This window comes from Mustela putorius, unplaced genomic scaffold, assembly GCF_011764305.1.
Source record: "Mustela putorius furo isolate JIRA1106 unplaced genomic scaffold, ASM1176430v1.1 tig00000151_pilon_pilon_pilon, whole genome shotgun sequence".
NCBI lineage: Eukaryota > Metazoa > Chordata > Mammalia > Carnivora > Mustelidae > Mustela > Mustela putorius.
The window spans coordinates 1,799,935-1,818,294 of NW_025421296.1; the positions used below are offsets into that span (position 1 = coordinate 1,799,935).

General features: G+C 36.8%; 1 protein-coding gene across 3 annotated transcripts in view; it reads left to right on the plus strand.

Annotated features, from left to right (window-relative positions):
* Positions 1-1,828: 1,828 nt before the first annotated feature.
* Positions 1,829-18,360, plus strand: part of MYBL1 (MYB proto-oncogene like 1) — a 39,742-nt gene continuing 23,210 nt past the window's right edge. For all 3 annotated transcript variants that reach the window (XM_045075724.1, XM_045075726.1, XM_045075725.1), the window contains exons 1-5: positions 1,829-2,300; positions 12,146-12,251; positions 12,570-12,641; positions 15,153-15,245; positions 16,569-16,789. In XM_045075724.1, coding sequence (XP_044931659.1) covers positions 2,281-2,300; positions 12,146-12,251; positions 12,570-12,641; positions 15,153-15,245; positions 16,569-16,789 — 512 coding nt within the window. In that variant the 5' untranslated portion in view covers positions 1,829-2,280. The remainder of the gene's footprint in view (positions 2,301-12,145; positions 12,252-12,569; positions 12,642-15,152; positions 15,246-16,568; positions 16,790-18,360) is intronic.

The following is an 18,360-nucleotide window of genomic DNA, read 5'->3' on the forward strand; positions in this document are numbered from 1 at the left end:
ACTTGTATATCAGTCTCCCCCCTCCCCATCCTAATTACTGTGTGGTGGTATCTCACTGTGGTTTTGATTTGCATTTCTCTAATGATCAAAGATGTGGAACGTCTTTTCATGTGGCTTATTTGCTATTTGTCTATCTTTTTTTGGTGAAATGTCTGCTCTAACCTTTTGCCCATTTTTTCATTGCTCCCCCCACATAGTTGTTTTAAGAGTTCCTTATAATACTCTGAATAAAAACTCTTTTGAAATGTATGTTTTGCTTTAAGGAAAAAAAAAAAAAAAGCCCAGCTCTCAATTACATTCGAGTGTGTATTCAAATAACTGTGAAGCACTTTCATGGCACACTTTGTCTCTTTATAAGCGATTTATATGAATTTACAATGTGCTCTTTCTGGGGAATTATGTTTTTCTCTGTCTCTAAAATGAGGGGTATTTAGTGTAGTGTCAAAGTCTAAAATATCTGCTTTCAAGCTCTAAATAAGTATTCTGTATAAAAAGCCTAATATAGAGGAGAAACTCTGCTTCCTGCTTCCTGTTAGAATATAAGTAAGTAGAGTAATGTATGACCCAGGAGTAAATCAGAAATCAGTTTTCAAATGACATTACTTTCTCAATTAGGTTAAAAAAAAAAAAAGTGAACGAGCAACACAATAAGGAATGAAATAAAAAGTGTTTCACCTTCCCAGAACCCATTTCTTGAGAAAAAGGAACTATAAAAAGGCGTTTTAAGTTTTGAAACTAGAGCATGCAAACCCCTCTTCAATTCACATTTGCACCTGCATCTCTGATTTGCAAAAATTGACGCGTAAAACTTCAAAATAGCAAAATATAAGTTTGTTATAATATTAACATGTGGTTTTAGTGCTCTATGCAGTAGAGCATGTTACCTTGCAAATTTGGATTCTTTACCATTTGTAATTGTTACTGTAAACTACTTCAATGTTATTTGATCCCAGCAGTTCGTAGTTTTCACACTTGAAGCTTCTAGAGTAGTTACAACAACTGGAAGCTCCTTCCGTGCAATTCTCCCTTCCTCTCGTCTCTCCTGCGAAGGAAGGTCACCTTCTACAGTTGACTACCATACTGATTCATCTAGGCAAAATTTCCAGTCCGCTCCTGTCTTCGTACATTGTTCTCCTGCATCACGGTTCAATTATTTCCCGTAGAGCGAGCCCAGGGATGATCAGACCGACACTTGGGCTTGTTTCCTTTTTCTGTGCCAAACACGACTCTAGCTAAAAACTTTTTCACCTGTCAGTCCCGCTCATTCTTGATATTCGTTTTCCTACCACAGTCTTCGCTATTACAGTAGCTCTGATGTCTGGGCAAAATAAAGCTCACATTTTTCTTAAACAATAACGGCCGCACAAATTTTATGGTTAGATTTGTCCCAAGACCGAAGACCACGTCTCCTAACTAATGAGGCGGGATATACACGAGGAATTAGGAGTGGAGGAGCGGTAGCTGAAAGGAGGCTGCGGGGACGCGCCTCGGCGCAGCCGCCCAACCCCCAAAGACCGTGTCCGCGAACCCCGGGAAGTTTGGACTCGCGCCGCAGCTTCCGGACCCACCTCTAGGCGACCACCGGAACTCGTTTTCCCGGCAGGCCCCGCGCGGTGCGGCGCTCGGCGCGCTCCGGGTCCTGTCAAGGCAATACCCGCGAGCCCGCCCTGCGGCCCCACCCCCTGACTCCTAGCTCCTTCCCCGACTCCCGCGAGTTCCAGTCCCGACTTCCAGCTCCCCAGCCCCGCCCATAGTCGCGCGCGCTCTCTCCGCCCCGCCCTCGTCCCCCCGCGTGCGGCCGCTACAGCCAATGAGATTCCGGGCCGCGTGCGCAGATTCAAACGGCGGCTCTTGAGGGAGGCTGGGCGCGAGATTCGGCGGTGCGGACAAAACCCTGCAGGAGGCAGCGAGCCCTGCAGAGCTGCTCGCTGCGGGTTGAGGGCGGGGGTCGGCACCCGCCGCGGAGCTGAGCAGGGACCACTGCGTAGAGGCTGAGAGGCGGCGGGAGGGGCCGGCGGAGGGCGGGAGCGCGCCTGCTGACATGTTGGGGGCATCCCTGACCGGGCCGGGCCGGGGCTAGGAGCTGCACTGCGAGCCGGGGGCGGGTCGCGGTCCGCCCCTCCGTCCTGCCCTGCCGGGGACGTGCGTTCCACTCTCGGTCGCCTCGGAGAGAGAGCGAGGGGGAGCGGCTGGAGGGTCGGGGACAAGGAACATTCGCTTGAGGCTGGAGGAGGCTGAACTGCGTCCCCGCCCAGCCCGCGCCTATGCGGTACTTGAAGGATGGCGAAGAGGTCGCGCAGGTGGGTGACATCTCTTTGACTTAGGCCTGTTGGCAGTGTCTCGGCTCACATTCTTTCCCCTTTCCCAATGCTTCCCCGTCAGGCCCTCCCCAGCGGGGGCCAAGGTTTTCCTTCCCGCTGCCCCGCTGCCCCGCAGCCCTCTCCGGCCCGGCTGGCCCCATCGCAGCCGTGACGTGTGGAGAGTTGGGGACCCATGTGTTTAAGGCGCAAAAAGTGAGTAACAAATGCCCAGATTGCTGTAAGGAGTTGATTCTCCCCACAGCGCACATCCAGACTTCAGCCTCTCACAATCCCCTCTTGGTCGGAGTTTCTTGCCAGGTAAGTCCGCGCTTTCAGGGAGTACTCCACGCACATAAAAGTGCTCGTGGACAGCCCCGAGGAGTCGAAAATGGTGTTCAAAGAGATTCTTTTTTTCTGAATTACGGAATCAGTTAAAGTAGGAACTCTGTGATAAACCTGCGCTGGGACCCCTCTGCCATCTTTGCTGCCTTGACAGGTATGGAAAATCCTCTGAGGGATAGCTGAAGAGAGAGAGAGAGGACCTTTTTGATGCTTTCTGTAATTACCATTCCCTTGTTCTCAGCTGTATGTGTGTATTTTTTGTATCTTATGCTGGGAGTTGTTACACTGTTACTACCAGTAGCTTGATCTTAAAACAATGTTTGATTCACTGAATATTTTTAGTGCCCGTGTTTGGCTGTGTCTGTAACTAAGTCTTGCCCAGAGAGGTAGGGCATAATATTTGTTGGAGAACTTGCTAGGAGGAATTTACTCATCTAATTTTTATTTACACGTTACTATAGTAGCTACACCTAAATTGTGTGTAGTAACCCCTTAGATGACAAAAAATGAGGTTGTCTTTTGTCAGTAGTATTAAATAAACCTGAAAAGCTGTTTGGCAGGATTTCCAAGTAGTTTTGTTTATCTAGGTTCACAGCCTTAAAGTCTTGACTAGAGAGGTATTTCTCAAGTTGAAATTTAGTACTAAGATTCATTCACTGCGGATTCCTGTTAAAAATTGGCAATAATTACACATAACATTTGTTGCTTTATTAATTTATTAATCATCTTCTGTATGTAAGGTATTTTTGCAGAAAGCAGCATAAAACAAGTCCTTTTTAGACTTATTTTGTGGCAACTGCAGTATAGGTCAGACTCCTCAGATGTAACAAATACACACGTACACTCCTGTAGACCCACCTCTCTACAACAGGGTTTTCAACATTGTTACTACTGATATAATGGATTAGATAATTCCTTGTAGTGGGGGGCTGCCCTATGCTTTGTAGTATGTTTAACAGCATTCCTGGCCTCTGTCTAGTAGATGCCAATAACACCATTTCCCTGAGTTATGACAATCAAATGTCTCCAGACATTACCAAATGTGTGTTGGGGGGGCGGGGCAGAATCACTCAGGTGAGAATAACTGTTCTAATTAACTCCCTAATCTTCAGAAAAGATAGATATTAAAAGCCCCTATAATTATAATTAGTGAGGTACTGATTTAGGCCTTTTCTTGTGCATTTTTAAATATACAGAATTTTAAAAATAAAATAACTTCATTAAGCAAAGTGACAAATGACTTTGTCAACTCAAAAACAAAAGTTTGTTTATATTCATTGTGTGGCATTATCTATCAGTATTGATGTTAATCTTATTTGAAAGAATGTCTTACCTAATGTGATCATCATTTAGTTATGATTAGACATGGATGCTTGAATGTCAGAACCCTTTCTTCCAATTGATTTTTTCTGCTCATTTTATAGTTTTTGATTGCTTCATAATAATAGACTAAGAAAGGAGAAGTGATTTAATGACGAACTTGCCTGTGTACATTATTTTCTTTTATTCACAATACTGTGAGCATAGAGATTTAAATATTAATTGTACTGTTCACTTTTGTTCCTTGTCAGCTGTATGAATTAAAATATATTATATAATGATTTAAAAGGCTGGAGTAATTAAATGCGGTGGGGATGAAACTATGCTCCGAATAGAGGTAGAGGATGTGGTGAGAAATTATCATCTCTAAATGCTGTATTACATAGGGTCTTTACACTTAAATGTGTTTCAGGCTCTAAATTATATTTCTTGTATATGAAAATATGTTATATTTATCTTAGAATGTAATAGAATGTGAAATGTTTTGAGGGTGAAGTTATTGGGCAAAGTCTGGTCTCATGCCTATTGACTAAATGGCTTAATAATAAATATGAACCTAATTTATAGTTGAGAAAGGAAATAATTTAGTCAATTTAATATCTCTGCTATACAACTAAGTATTTGAGTGAAAACTGTAGTTTGCTGTATAAAAGTTTTGCATAAGACTATGAGCATAAATCCTGTAATATACTTTTTTCTATATGATATGGAAAAAGTAAAAAAACTGATACCTCAGGTTGAAACAACTGGAGGATGTTGGCTCTTTTGATTTTTAAGATAGCTGTAGTATCTCTCACCTAGATTTACATAAAGGAAAAGGCTCATTTAGTGTTGTCACTTTAAATAGTTTAAGATCTCACTGGGGGTTTTAATGATATAATTTACAGGTAGTATCAAAATTGGTATATGTTATTAACGTGTATTTGATTTTTAAGCATATTTATGTATTGAGTAATTAATTTTAGTTTTTAAAAGCTAGATCTACCCTTAAAAATAAACTTTGAAAAATGTCATTTAGAAACTAGAAGACCTGTTTTAAGTTGTAACAGATTCAGGTATTTACACTTGGCATCTGGTGACTACACTAAATTGGAAAGCTAAAAGCCAGCTTTTTCATTGGAAAATGTTTTACAGTGGGTTATATGTGTGTATGGGAAGCAATTTTACTATGTTATTTCCAGCAAAATGAGTGTTACGGGTGAAAGAATACTGAAAATGAGAACTGACTTTTTTAGTCAGCTTTGTCATTAACTAGCAACATTGTTTTGGAAAAGCAAGTAAATTCTATATCCCAGTTTTTAAGTCTGTTAATCTAGGCATTTGGATTTTAAGATCTGTAAATTAATGTCTAGATTTAATATCCATTTCCCGTTTTGAACCTTTTTGTAATCATCTTTGCTCATTTAAATATATATCTACAAATGGAATGAAATAGAAAAGTTCAGTGATCATTTTTGTTTACGAGTAGGTAGGTAGAATTCCTTAAGTATTTATTTCAGTATTGCTATTCATACTGGTCAAATGAAGTAAAATTTGTCTTACTGTAATGTTGCTAGTTTGCAGTCCAGGTTTGGAAATAAAATATACATGTATGCAGTACATAATATTAACCACCGGGTGGCCTGATTTCACTTTTTTAAATCAACCTGGTAAATTTTCATACCTTGATTTTGAATGAACTTTAAAAAAAAATAGAATTACCCTATCAAAACAGGTAAAATTAAAGATGTAATTTTGGATTTTGATAAAAATTTCAGATTTGATAATAGTTTCTGAGTTAAAATATGATCATGTTGAAGTGATTAGTAGAGCAGATTTGATAGAACTGTTGATATGTCTTTAATTTTGAACCAGTGATTCTTTTCAAATAAAAGTAAATTTAAAAAAATTCTCAAATTTTTCCTTTCAGTACCCCATATTACTCTTTTTACATGGAATAGTTAGTATCCTTTAAAATTGAACTTCTTAAATGTTTTATCTTAATATAGTCAAGTATGAATTGTTTGTGTATTATTTCACAGGGTAAATTATGACTGTAATATCCTATTAGCTTTCACCCAGTGTAAAGTTTCTTTTAACTATTTTCCTGGCCTAATGAGTCATAATATTTGTGTGTGTGTGCATGTGTGCGCGTGCGCACGCACTTCATTTTGCTGTTTCATAATCACCCTAATCACTTTGTTCGTTCATAATCTTTAGAAAAAAACCTTTTCATTTGAAAGTAGTGCTTAGTTTATATATGAGACAGTTATATTCTTTGACTTAGATAAAACTGGCAGAGTAATTCTAGTAACCAAGTTCTGAATGAAGATTCAGAAACCAAATTCCTTTATATTTTCACTTTGTGACTGGCAAAATAATTTCACCTAACTGCTGTCTTCTAGATCAGTCATCCTAGATTAAAAATAACTTATTTATGTAGTAAGGAGTTGATTTTATTTAGTTATTATATATTATCATCACTGATTGCTACAATATAAAAATGCTAAAAGATGATATGAAAAAGCAGATTTGTTTTGATGGTGCCTAACCATTATTAAGCAGTGGTGAAAGTGGAATATTGGTGAGATTACTGTGGGGTTTTATCCCTTCTCTTTTTTCTTGGCAAATTGTTCACATTCTCAGGCATCTTTCTGTTGCTAAGGATACTGATAATTTTCTAGGATCTTATTCTGTCACACGTATTTCCAAGTTACATCATTCTTTCAACAATTACTTAACCAATATAGAAATAACTTCTGCTAAAACTAAGAAGTAGCTAGGTGGATAGACTCCAGGAAAGTCCCAGTGGTAGATGATTCTAAGAATTCTACTTTAATCCTCCCTCATACTCACCCACTCAAAACACCCAGCTTCCTGAACATTGACTGGGCTGTATAACTCTCTGAAACTGATGACCATGCTGATGCAAAACAGAGAATGAAACCTCATGTAGAAATAGAAATTTCTCACACATCAAGTATGAGGTTAAAAAATAAAGCTGAATTTTAAAGTTGAACAAGTTTTCAGGAAAATTGCTCCTTGGAAACTAGTCTTTTGGCCAAAGTGACATCTTTGGACTCCTATCCTTAACTTAAAATAATTTGATAAGAATCTACAGTGAATTTTATACAGATTAGATGTGATATAGATATTTTTTTTGAACACTCAAGATTTATATAGGTAAGTCCCCAAATTAAACATTGTTTTGAACTGGAAATAACCTAATTTTTTTAAAAAGATTTTATTTATTTATTTGACAGAGAGAGATCACAAGTAGGCAGAGAGGCATACAGAGAGAGGGAAGCAGGCTCCCTGCTGAGCAGAGACCCTGATGTGGGGCTTGATCCCAGGACAGGGATGATGACCTGAGCTGAAGGCAGAGGCTTAACCCACTGAGCCACTCAGCTGCCCCATAATAACCTAACTTTTTAAAAGCAGTCTCAACTATGCTGTGAAAGTTGTTGGGATCTGAGGGGAGGGAATAAGAAGGGAACTTGTGAAAACCACAACTGAGGGCTGTTTGGGATGGCAGAAAGTGGTAATGTTGCTGGGGACTGTTCTAGGAAAAGCTAGGCAATATTAGTAGACACACCAAAGAACCTCTTCTGTACTGAATATTTTGTTTGTTTGTTTCAGCAGGTTATGCTTCTTAAAATTCTACCATTTGGAGGTGCATTTGGATTTTGAAAGTCCTTTTTAATAAATGAGAATGTCTTTCCCCTTCTCCTAGAGGTATTTTCATTTGTTAAAAAAATGTTTTCTCTCATATCCACTTGAGAACAGCTGTATTGAGGGAGGTGGACATTTCATTGGGTTGGAAGAGAGGGTAATATTTTGGAATACAGAGTACTTGGAGGAGGTAATAAAAGAGTAAGGAAGATAATTCACTGATCATTAATTTTACAAATATTATAGGTACTGTGCTTGGTGCTGAGAGCTGAATGTGTCAGATATGTTCTTTGCATTCCTGAACTTACTATTTGCTTGGGAAGGTTGGTATGTGTGATGAGCATTAAAAGGGAATGATAGACGCCATGAGTACATACAGATTGGGCAGGAAGCCTCAATATGGTGTTTTTTCTGATTTGGTAGCCTTCTTAGAAATTTATTAAGTTGGGGCATCTGTGTGGCTCAGTCAGTTAAACATCTGCCTTTGGGTCAGGTCATGATTCTAGGGTCCTGGGATTGAGCCCCGAGTCAGGCTCCCTGCTCAGTGGAAAGCTTACTGCTCCCTCTTCCTCTTCCTGATACTCTTCTTGCTTCTGCTCGCTCGCTGTCAAGGAAATAAATAAAATCTTTAAAAAAAGGAAATGAAAAATTTATTAAGTCATTGGATCATGAACCATCTCCATTTTAACTATTTAATCTTGGCTAATCAGGTGGATATTTCTGGTAGCTGAAGATGGCAGCAAATTACAGGTGTTTATTTATTTAAACTTGTGTCTTTATTTCCAGATTAGTTCAACAAAACAAGCATAGGACTGGCAGATTATTGTTTTAGGGAGCGAGCATTGGAATGTTAAAGTGCACTGAACTGAAGCAGATAGATAGTTTATATAGGTAGGGGAGTTGGGGATCTTTGTGTCTTGCTTGGTTAGATATGAAGAACTTTGGTCCCAGGGGATGCCAGTCTGGCTCAGTTGGTAGAACATGTGACTCTTAATCTCAGGGTCATGAGTTCAATCCCCACATTGTGTATGGAGAGACTTCTTAAAAAAAAAAAAAAATTGTTCCTATAGAATTGACGAATCAAGGGAAATCAGAAGTTCCCGTAAAGGATCTATAGAGAGTATTAAATCTAGACCTTCATTTTTCAGTTGTGTAAGAAACTATATGTAGGTATTGGGAACTCTCCACATGTTCCAAATATATTACATTAGAGGTTAATCATCAAACTTGAGCTGCTTGAAATCAGAGCGTATTTTTAGAAAAGAGTTGGATATAATAAAGCAGAAATAATCTTGAATGTTGGACAGTCAGCCTATGCATATAATACTAATATTGAGCTACCTCTTTGTGCTATGTGCTATATGAGGTGTTTTATATGTTTTTTCATTGAATTTTATCCTTAAAGATGCACTATAAGATAGGTAGTATTAGTATATTATCCTTATTTCACAAACAGGTAAACTAAAGCCCTAAGAGGTTAATATGTACAGGGATGCAAAATAAGTAGTTAAGTTATAACTAAATCTTGTTCTGATTTCAAAATGTACTTCAGGTTTATCTTTGGTATCTTCCAGCTTCTTGGTATCCTCTTCCCTATTTCTCTAGTATGTGGCAGTATACTGGTTAATTAGTGCATTTTGAAGTTCAGTCATGATACATTTGGTATAACTGTGGGCAAGAAGTTACTTTTCTAAGTCAAAGTCTTCCTTTTCTGTAAAGTGGGAATAGTAATATTTCCCTCTTGGGGATGTTGTGGGGTTTTAAGACAGAAATTTCAGAGACTACCTAATGTCTGGTACTTAGAAAGTTTAAATAAGTATTAGCTCTTATTATTTTCAGATTTTCATGACTGTCTTCAGTCTACTCAAAATCCTCTATTCCAGTTTATCATAAAGACCTGCCCTCTTTTATGGGGTTTCAGAATGTTCTTATGGCTTTAACTGTTTTCTGTATGCTGGTGATTGCCAAAACTGTGTGTCTATCCGAGGCCTCTTACCTGAGCAGAAGATCCATGTGCCAGATCTGCTCTGCCCAACAGAATAGCCATTCCCCGACAAGCTGCTATTGAGCTGTTGAAATGTGGTTAGTCTGAATTGCAATGTGCTCTAACTATAAAATACACACTAGATTTTTTGAGACTTTAGTAAGTAAAAAAGAAATGTAAACTAATTCATGATTATGTTGAGTATGTGTTGAAGTGGTAATTTTTTAATATTTTGGGTTAAATAATTAACATTATTTTGAACTGTTTCTATTTTTAAAATGTGGCTACCAGGAAATTGGATATGTGACTGTGTTATATTTCTTTCTTTAAATTTTTTTCATTTTTTATTAACACATAATGTTATTTGCTTCAGGGGTACAGGTCTGTGAATCATCAGTCTTGCATAATTCACAGTACTTTCAATAGCACATATCCTCCCCAATGTCCATATGTGTTATATTTCTATCGGACAGTGCTGTTCAAGATGTATTCACTTGTATATTCCTCAAGTGCTTGAAATCAGCTAGTCCAAAACTGCCTACCCTCCCCATTCTCTTCTCCCTTTCAGAGTTCTGTTTTTCCTTCTATTCTTTTTTTTTTTTTTTTTTTTAAGGTTTTGTTTATTTGTTTGACAGAAAGAAAGAGCACAGCAGGGGGAGCAGCAGAAAGAGGGAGAGGGAGAAGCAGGCTCCCTACTGAGTAAGGAGCCTGATGCAGGGCTGATCCCAGGATCTTGGAATCATGACCTGAGCCAAAGGCAGATGCTTAACTGACTGAGCAACCCAGGCACCCCTTCCTTCTATTCTTTATCTCAGTGGATAGCTCTGTTTATGCTCCCAAAGTCAGAAGTTTTGGAGGTATCCTTACTCCTTGCAAAATCCTCTTGTTTCCACCTTTCTTTTCTTTTAACATCCTAGTTTTATTTTACTTTTTTCAGTGTTCCAAGATTCATTGTTTATGCAGCACACCCTGTGCTCCATGCGATACGTGCCCTCCTTAATACCCACCACTAGGGTCACCCATCCTCCCACCCCCTCCCTTCTAGAACCCTCAGTTTGTTTCTCAGAGTCCACAGTCTCTCATGGTTCGTCTCCCTCTCTGATTTCTCCCAACTCACTTCTCCTCTCCAACTCCCAGTGTCCTCCGTGTTATTCTTTATGCTCCACAAATAAGTGAAACCGTATGATAATTGACTTTCTCTGCTTGACTTACTTCACTCAGTATAATCTCCTCCATGTTGATACAAAGGTTGGGTATTCATCCTTCTGATGGCTGTAATATTCCATTGTATATATGGACCACATCTTCTTTTTCTTTTTTTTAAAAGATTTTATTTATTTATTTGACACAGAGAGAGAGATCACAAGTAGGCAGAGAGGCAGGCAGAGAGAGAGAGAGAAGGAAGCAGGCTCCCTGCTCAGCAGAGAGCCCGATGTGGGGCTCCATCCCAGAACCCTGGGATCATGACATGAGCCAAAGGCAGAGGCTTAACCCACTGAGCCACCCAGGTGCCCCTGGACACATCTTCTTTATCCATTCATCTGTTGAAGGGCATCTCATTTCTTTCCACAGTTTGGCGATTGTGGACATTGCTGCTACGAACATTGGGGTTCCTATGGCCCTTCTTTTCACTATATCTGTATCTTTGGGGTAAATACCCAGTAGTGTAATTGCAGGGTCATAAGGTAGCTCAATTTTAATTTTTTGAGGAATCTCCATACTGTTTTCCAAAATTGCTGCACCAACTTGAATTCCCGCCCACCAACAATGTTAGAGGATCCCCCTTTCTCCACATCCTCTCCAACACATGTTGTTTCCTGTCCTGTTGATTTTTGACATTCTAACTGGTGTAAGGTGGAATCTCAATGTGGTTTTGATTTGAATTTCCCTGATGGCTAGTGATGATGAACATTTTTTCATGTGTCTATTAGCCATTTATATATCTTCTTTGAAGAAGTGTCTGTTCATTTCTTCTGCGTATTTTTTGACATAATTATTTGGTTTTGGGGCATGGAGTTTGAGGAGTATCTTTATAGATAATTGTTATAGATAATAACAATTCTTCCATTTTTTGTTTTAACTAGATGTGACTTTGTTTTGTATTTTACTTTAACATTGTCAGGCTCTAATAATTTCTTACTTGGGTTATTGTAAAAGATTAGTAATTGGTCTTCCTTCCTCCATTTCTCCACATTCCTGCCAGTGATTTTTCTGAAACACAACATATTTGTCTTTCTCTTACTTGAAGTCCTTTAACTCTTAAGGATAAAGGTCAAATAAAGAATAAAAGTCAAACTCTTTAGCATACATAGAGGTTATCAATTGACCCCTGGTGGCTTATCATTTCTCTTGTGTCAGTAAGAACTATAGCTATTACCAATTGTATGACTCTTAATTTTTTATATTTTCAATAATCTAACTTGATGTATGTCTGTCAGTCTGAGTGGCTGCTTCAGTCATACCTGTATACATAGTTTCAAAGATTGAATTCACAAGTTTACATGTAATTTTTGATTTCACAATTGTGGCTTTTAATTTATTTTTTTAGCGAGGATGAGGATGATGACCTTCAGTATGCTGATCATGATTATGAAGTACCACAACAAAAAGGATTGAAGAAACTCTGGAACAGAGTAAAATGGACAAGAGATGAGGTAATTATGTGATAACGCTTAATAATTTCATACTTGTATATACTTGTTAATAATAATATTTAATAAAGATAGAAAGATACTGAAAAGCAAAACATGAGAAAAGTTATTCATCAACTAATGTGCACCTATTTTTCTTCCACTGGGGGTGTGAATAGCAGTTTGATGTTGAGACTGACAGAAAGAGTAGAGTAAATGGGAAAGCTTGTATTATAGTGGTTTGTCCTTCTACAGATGGCTGTCAGATATGACATGAAAGAATTGGAGAGTTATTATTGGTGGGGGAAGAAAGATTTCTAATTTTCATTCTTGTTTTAATAGGATGATAAGTTAAAGAAGTTGGTTGAACAACATGGAACTGATGATTGGACTCTAATTGCTAGTCATCTTCAAGTAAGTCAACTATTATCTTATATTTATAACATGGATGATATAGGTCATTGGATTAAATTTGCTCTTTTTCAGAAATGTGTCTTTATTATTTTAGACTTAGGTTTCCTTTCTAAAAACATCTCTGTTGTTCTGATCTTCCTACAGTGTGGCCAAAGATCAGAAAATCTGATTTTCTAATAATTAGTTTACATAGGAGCCTAAAAAGATTACTAATCTAAAATGAAAATGTTGATAAGTTTGGTTAGGGCTTTATAAATATTTGTTGATAAACGTTAAAACACTTAAAAGAAGTTAAATGCATTGAAATCTTTTGGCAGCTGATCAATAAAATCAGAAAAAGATCTTTTGAAAAGTTTGTTATCTAATGTTTGCATTTTAAGGTGTTATTGATTTTTTGAAGAATTATACTTAATTGTTCATCATACTATTCACATACTATTCATTAGTATGTAATTTTATAATTTACAAAATGTTTTCACATATATTCCTTTTGTTCCTTACTACATTAAAGGCAAAATATTCATATTTGAATTTCTGTTTTGACTACCGTGGGTTTCAGAAACCAGGTCACCTATGTTCTTTCTAAATTCTTATGATGCTTTTCAACATAACCTGAAAATTGAGAACAGATAATGAAAAGAGCATAATTTTTGTTATCAGTCTAAACTATATTTAAGTGTCAGCTCTGTTAGCTGTTTGGTCTTAGAAAAATTATTTAACTTTGATTTTCAGCTTCTTTATCTACAATATGGAAGTAATAGTACTGTTTTTGTAGTATTGTTGTGAGAATTAGAAATAACATATATAGGATTTTGGCACATTTCCTGCCATTTAGCAGGTGTTCAGTAAATGCAAACTAAATTAGAAGTTATTTGTATTAGGTTTATCAGTTTATCTTCAATGATATAGCAGCAAATGAAGGAAATAGAGAAATACACAGGACATGCAGAAACTGCCTAATTATTTTGAAGAAAATGATAGCCTTAAAGTGGATCAGCATTGATGTTTAGAAGCCATAAATGAAGAAAAACAGCTTAAATAAACATAATTTGAGATCCACTAGGCACAGAGACAGCCACTGGTAATCAACATTATCCAGAATCCTGTATATGAACTAGTATTTTTGTAAACTCTGAATCAGTCATGAAGTTAAGTGTTTTGTTATTATTATTATGTAATTATATGTAAGAGTTAGTAAGTCATGAATTGACTACTTCATTTGTTAATGATTTTTGGAATTTGGAATGTTTCCACATAAGGCTTTTATATCCTGGTAAATTCATTTTCCTTTTAAGCCTCAACATTTAAATAATTGAACTGATATGTTACATAATCTTTCATATAGCTGTATTCTTTTTTCTTGATAACTTGGAGGTCATCTTTTATAAAAATCCTTTAAATACCATGCAGTGGCCTAGTAATGCCTTTAGGGGTTTTTAAATTGTAAAAAGTTAGATTTAAGTACTGCTGTACTGTATCAATTCAGATTGCCATGCTATTTGAGTTCATATGTCTGCTTGTATAGTTTTCTGTCTACTCCCTTTTATTCCTCAATATTGGATACATTTCTTTATGGTAACATCTGTGTTAAATAACTTTGCATTTTGCTATTTATAAGGCATACTGTAGAGATACATACTTATAAATTAAAATAATATATATAGTCTAAGCTCTGCCAAAGGGTCTAATTTAAGAATGAATCAAGATATAGGCATGTAAGATAAATATTACAATTTAAGCTTCTTTTTTTTTTTTTAATTTGAGAGTGAGAGCATATATGAGTTTGGGGAGGGTCAGAGAGATAGGAAGAAGCAGACTGCTTGTTAAGCAGGTAGCCCTAGGACAGGGACCGCTTCCAGGATTCTGAGATCATGACCTGAGCAGAAGACAGACGCTTAACTGACTAATCCACCCAGGTGCCCTGAGAAATACTATAGTTCAAATAATTTTTTTTTTAAGATTTTATTTCTTTATTTGAGAGAGAGAGTGCACCCAGGTAATGACACTCAGCCAAATGTACCACAGGCACATGAGGGCCTGGGAGGGGTCTGTAGTGAGTGAGTCCAGAATAAGAGCCCAGCAGAGGGGTGAAGGGAGAAGGAGCTCCACAGGGATTCCAAAATCCACTTCTGACAGGTTTGCTCTTGGCCAACCTGCTTGAATCCACCTTCTGACCTAACCTGACATTTCTTTTTTTTTTTTTTTTGAAGATTTTATTTATTTATTTGAAAGAGAGTGAGAGGGACAGCAAGCAGGGGAACGGGCAAAGAGAGAGGGAGAAGCAGAAGCAGGCTCCCCACTGAGCCGGGAGCCCGATGTGGGTCTTGATCCCAGGACGCTGGGATCATGACCTGAACCAAAGGCAGATGGTTAACTGACTGAGTCACCCAGGGACCCCCAGTTTACAGAATGTTATTGAATACATTGTTCTTGAAGACTTTCTTCTTGAATTTAGGCTGACTTGCTTTCTGGAAGACAATTGTTCAATAACAAAATCATCAATTCTTTCAGAATCGTTCAGATTTTCAGTGCCAGCATCGATGGCAGAAAGTTTTAAATCCAGAATTGATAAAGGGTCCCTGGACTAAAGAAGAAGATCAGAGGGTAATGTGTTCATATTCTTTATTCTGACTGTGTAGGTGGACTGGCTTTATTTTCTTCTTAATACATTGTTTTGTCACAAAGAATATGTTTAAATCATGTTGATTTTGATCTTTGGGTGCTGCTTGTAGAAGAATTGAAAGTTGAGTGTCCTGAAATATAGTTTTTCTGAATCATGTCAAAACAAGTATAATATATATAGCTTTTTCTTTCTAAGAGTTTGGTTTACAGAAGGAAAAAGGCCATTAGCTTACTCTTATTTAGAGCTTAAGTTAGCAACATTTAGGGTGTAGCTTCTTGTTGAAAATAGAGTCAACATTTTTGAAACAATTTATATTTTATTTTTATTTTATCTGATAACATGATATGTAAGAAAGTCATTCTTAGCTATCCCTCTTGACCTATAATGAGCCCCCAAATAAGAGAGATAGCAGAGCATCGTGTTTCTAAAGGTTTGGATGACTTAAAAACTAAGGTAATTCCTTGTCTTATAAAAGTCTGAGAAGAATAGGGATCTTGCTGCCCTCTACTAGGAATTGCCCTTTAGTTCATGTTCTTTATTGCAGAAACATTAATGTAATCGGAGAATTAGGGCATGTTTCCTACTCTGCCCCCACAACAACAACAACAACAAAATTCGCCAGGCTCAGAATTGATCTGGTTTAATTGATGGCCAGTGATAGGTTTTACAATGTGTGATCTGTATCCTTTTAGGGTGAGAAAGGAAGAAATGAAGATGGTAAATTTCTAGATCCTTCTTTCTTCCAAACTGATTTATTTGGCTTTCAGCTGAAGCTTTTAAGAAAAAAGATACAAAAGTAGAAAATCTATAAGTCTCAGCATCTTTACTGTTGTCTTAAGTTAATTTTCATTGAAAACAGTTTAACTTAGAACTTGCTTTAATTAGCACCTTGTATTTTAGATAAGTTTGTATTTCTATACTTGGTAAATGATGAATGAGTATTGGAAAATTTGTTGTGGTTTGGATTTAATGTATTAAAAAGATAGTATTCTTGAGTTACATTTTAAAATTCTGTCAAGGTAATAATTTTTTTAATTGGGGTATCATTGACATGTAACACTATATTAGTTTCAAGTGTACCACATCATGATTTGCTATTTGTATATATTCCTAAATGATCACAACAATGAGTCTGGTTATCTGTCACCATATAAAAATTTTTTCTTGTGATGAGAATTTTTAAGATCTCTTTAGCAGCTTTCAGATGTGCATTACGATATAGTCACCACACTGTACATTACATCCCTACGAGGTATTTATTTTTTAAATAATAGTTTTTTAAACTTTGTTTTTCTGTTTCTTAGGTTATTGAATTAGTTCAGAAATACGGGCCAAAAAGATGGTCTTTAATTGCAAAACACTTGAAAGGAAGAATAGGCAAGCAGTGTAGAGAAAGGTGGCATAATCATCTGAATCCTGAGGTAAAGAAATCTTCCTGGACAGAAGAGGAGGACAGGATCATCTATGAAGCACATAAGCGGTTGGGAAATCGTTGGGCAGAAATTGCCAAACTACTTCCTGGAAGGTGCTTGTATAAGTGTATATACATTTCCCTGTACTTAAACTTAATCTTTATTAAGTTACTATTGAATATGTTTACAAGGATCCCCATGACTTTTATTTATAATTGAAATTTAAACAGGGAATCTTTGGACCTATTTGTAATAAATTCTGTGTAAGGGATAGAATTACTTTTTTAATATTTTATAGCAGTAATTTGTGCAGTAAAATAATGGGCCTTTAGATTATGTGAACAGTTAATATACTCCCCAGATTATTTACATATCATTGCCAGTCGGACAGACCTTTTTTGTACAAACCTGGTTGGAACGGAATCTAAATGGAAGAGATTTCTTTCATATTGTATTCTATGCATACGACCAGAGAATAGCAAATACATTGGCTGAAATAAGCTATGGCAGTTCATTAGAGAAAATTCAGTTCTTTTTCTTTTTTTTTTTTTTAGAGAAAATTCAGTTCTTAATTATGGTATGATTCAAATCATGGGAGTAGTATATATATCCATGTGGCTAAAATACAAAATTTCCGTAAGGGAAGGTGATATGCCCCTGTATACATTGCACTGGTTCAAATGTTTCCTGATTGTAGTACAGTAGACCAGCAATCTTAGGAAAATCCATACCTCATTCGAAGGTATGCATTTTTTTTTATTGTTGTAGTCTCTGTATGGTACTTCATAGTTCATAAAATGCTTTTACCTATATCCTTAATTTTCATATAGTAATGAAATATGCAAAGCAAACAATGCTATCTTTTTTTGTGAGTAAGAAAATTAAAACATCATGTTTTTTACCAAACCAGGCTTAGGAACTTCTGATGTTTTCAGTCTTTTATATATCTTTTTACTGTCCATTGAAGCTAGCCTTAATATAAAGTGTCTTAACACTTAGATTTTCAGTAAATGTTTGTATATTTTATGGAGGATGGAATTTATACTACAAGTAACTATAGGTTGAAAGTTTCCACTTTATAAAGGTGAGTTTAGTTAAAAAGGGAACCAGTGAACTCTTTCCAACCTAGGTATTGTAGTGAAAACATATTGGGATTCTCTAATTTGTGGTTTGTTTTTCTTGACCATGTTTGTTCCTGGCTTCTAGGCCTTTGCCCTCTCGATGTCGTTATAAGGAGCGCTCTTTTTTTCTCTTCTTGTATGGCAGGTTCATTCTTGTTATTCAGTCTTAGCTTTACCGTCACCTCACAGAGGCTTTCCTGGACCACCTATCAAATTACCCTATTTACTCACTTTTCTTATCCTACTTTAATGATCTGCATTGTGCTGATGTTTTTCTTTGCTTTTTTCCAAGTGAAGTGTTTTGGACATGTAATATTGTATTATTTTCAGGTATACAATGTGGTAATTTAACATTTATATACATTTTTAAGTGATCATCAAGCTAAATGTAGCTACCATCTGTCACCATACAAAATTGTTATGTATTATTAATTATATTCCCTATGCTGTACATTGTATCCTCATGTCTTATTTGTTTTATAGCTAGAAGTTTTTACTTTTAATCTCCCCCATTCCCTGCTCTCTGCTCAACCTCCGCTCCCCCCGGCAGCCACCACCTTGTT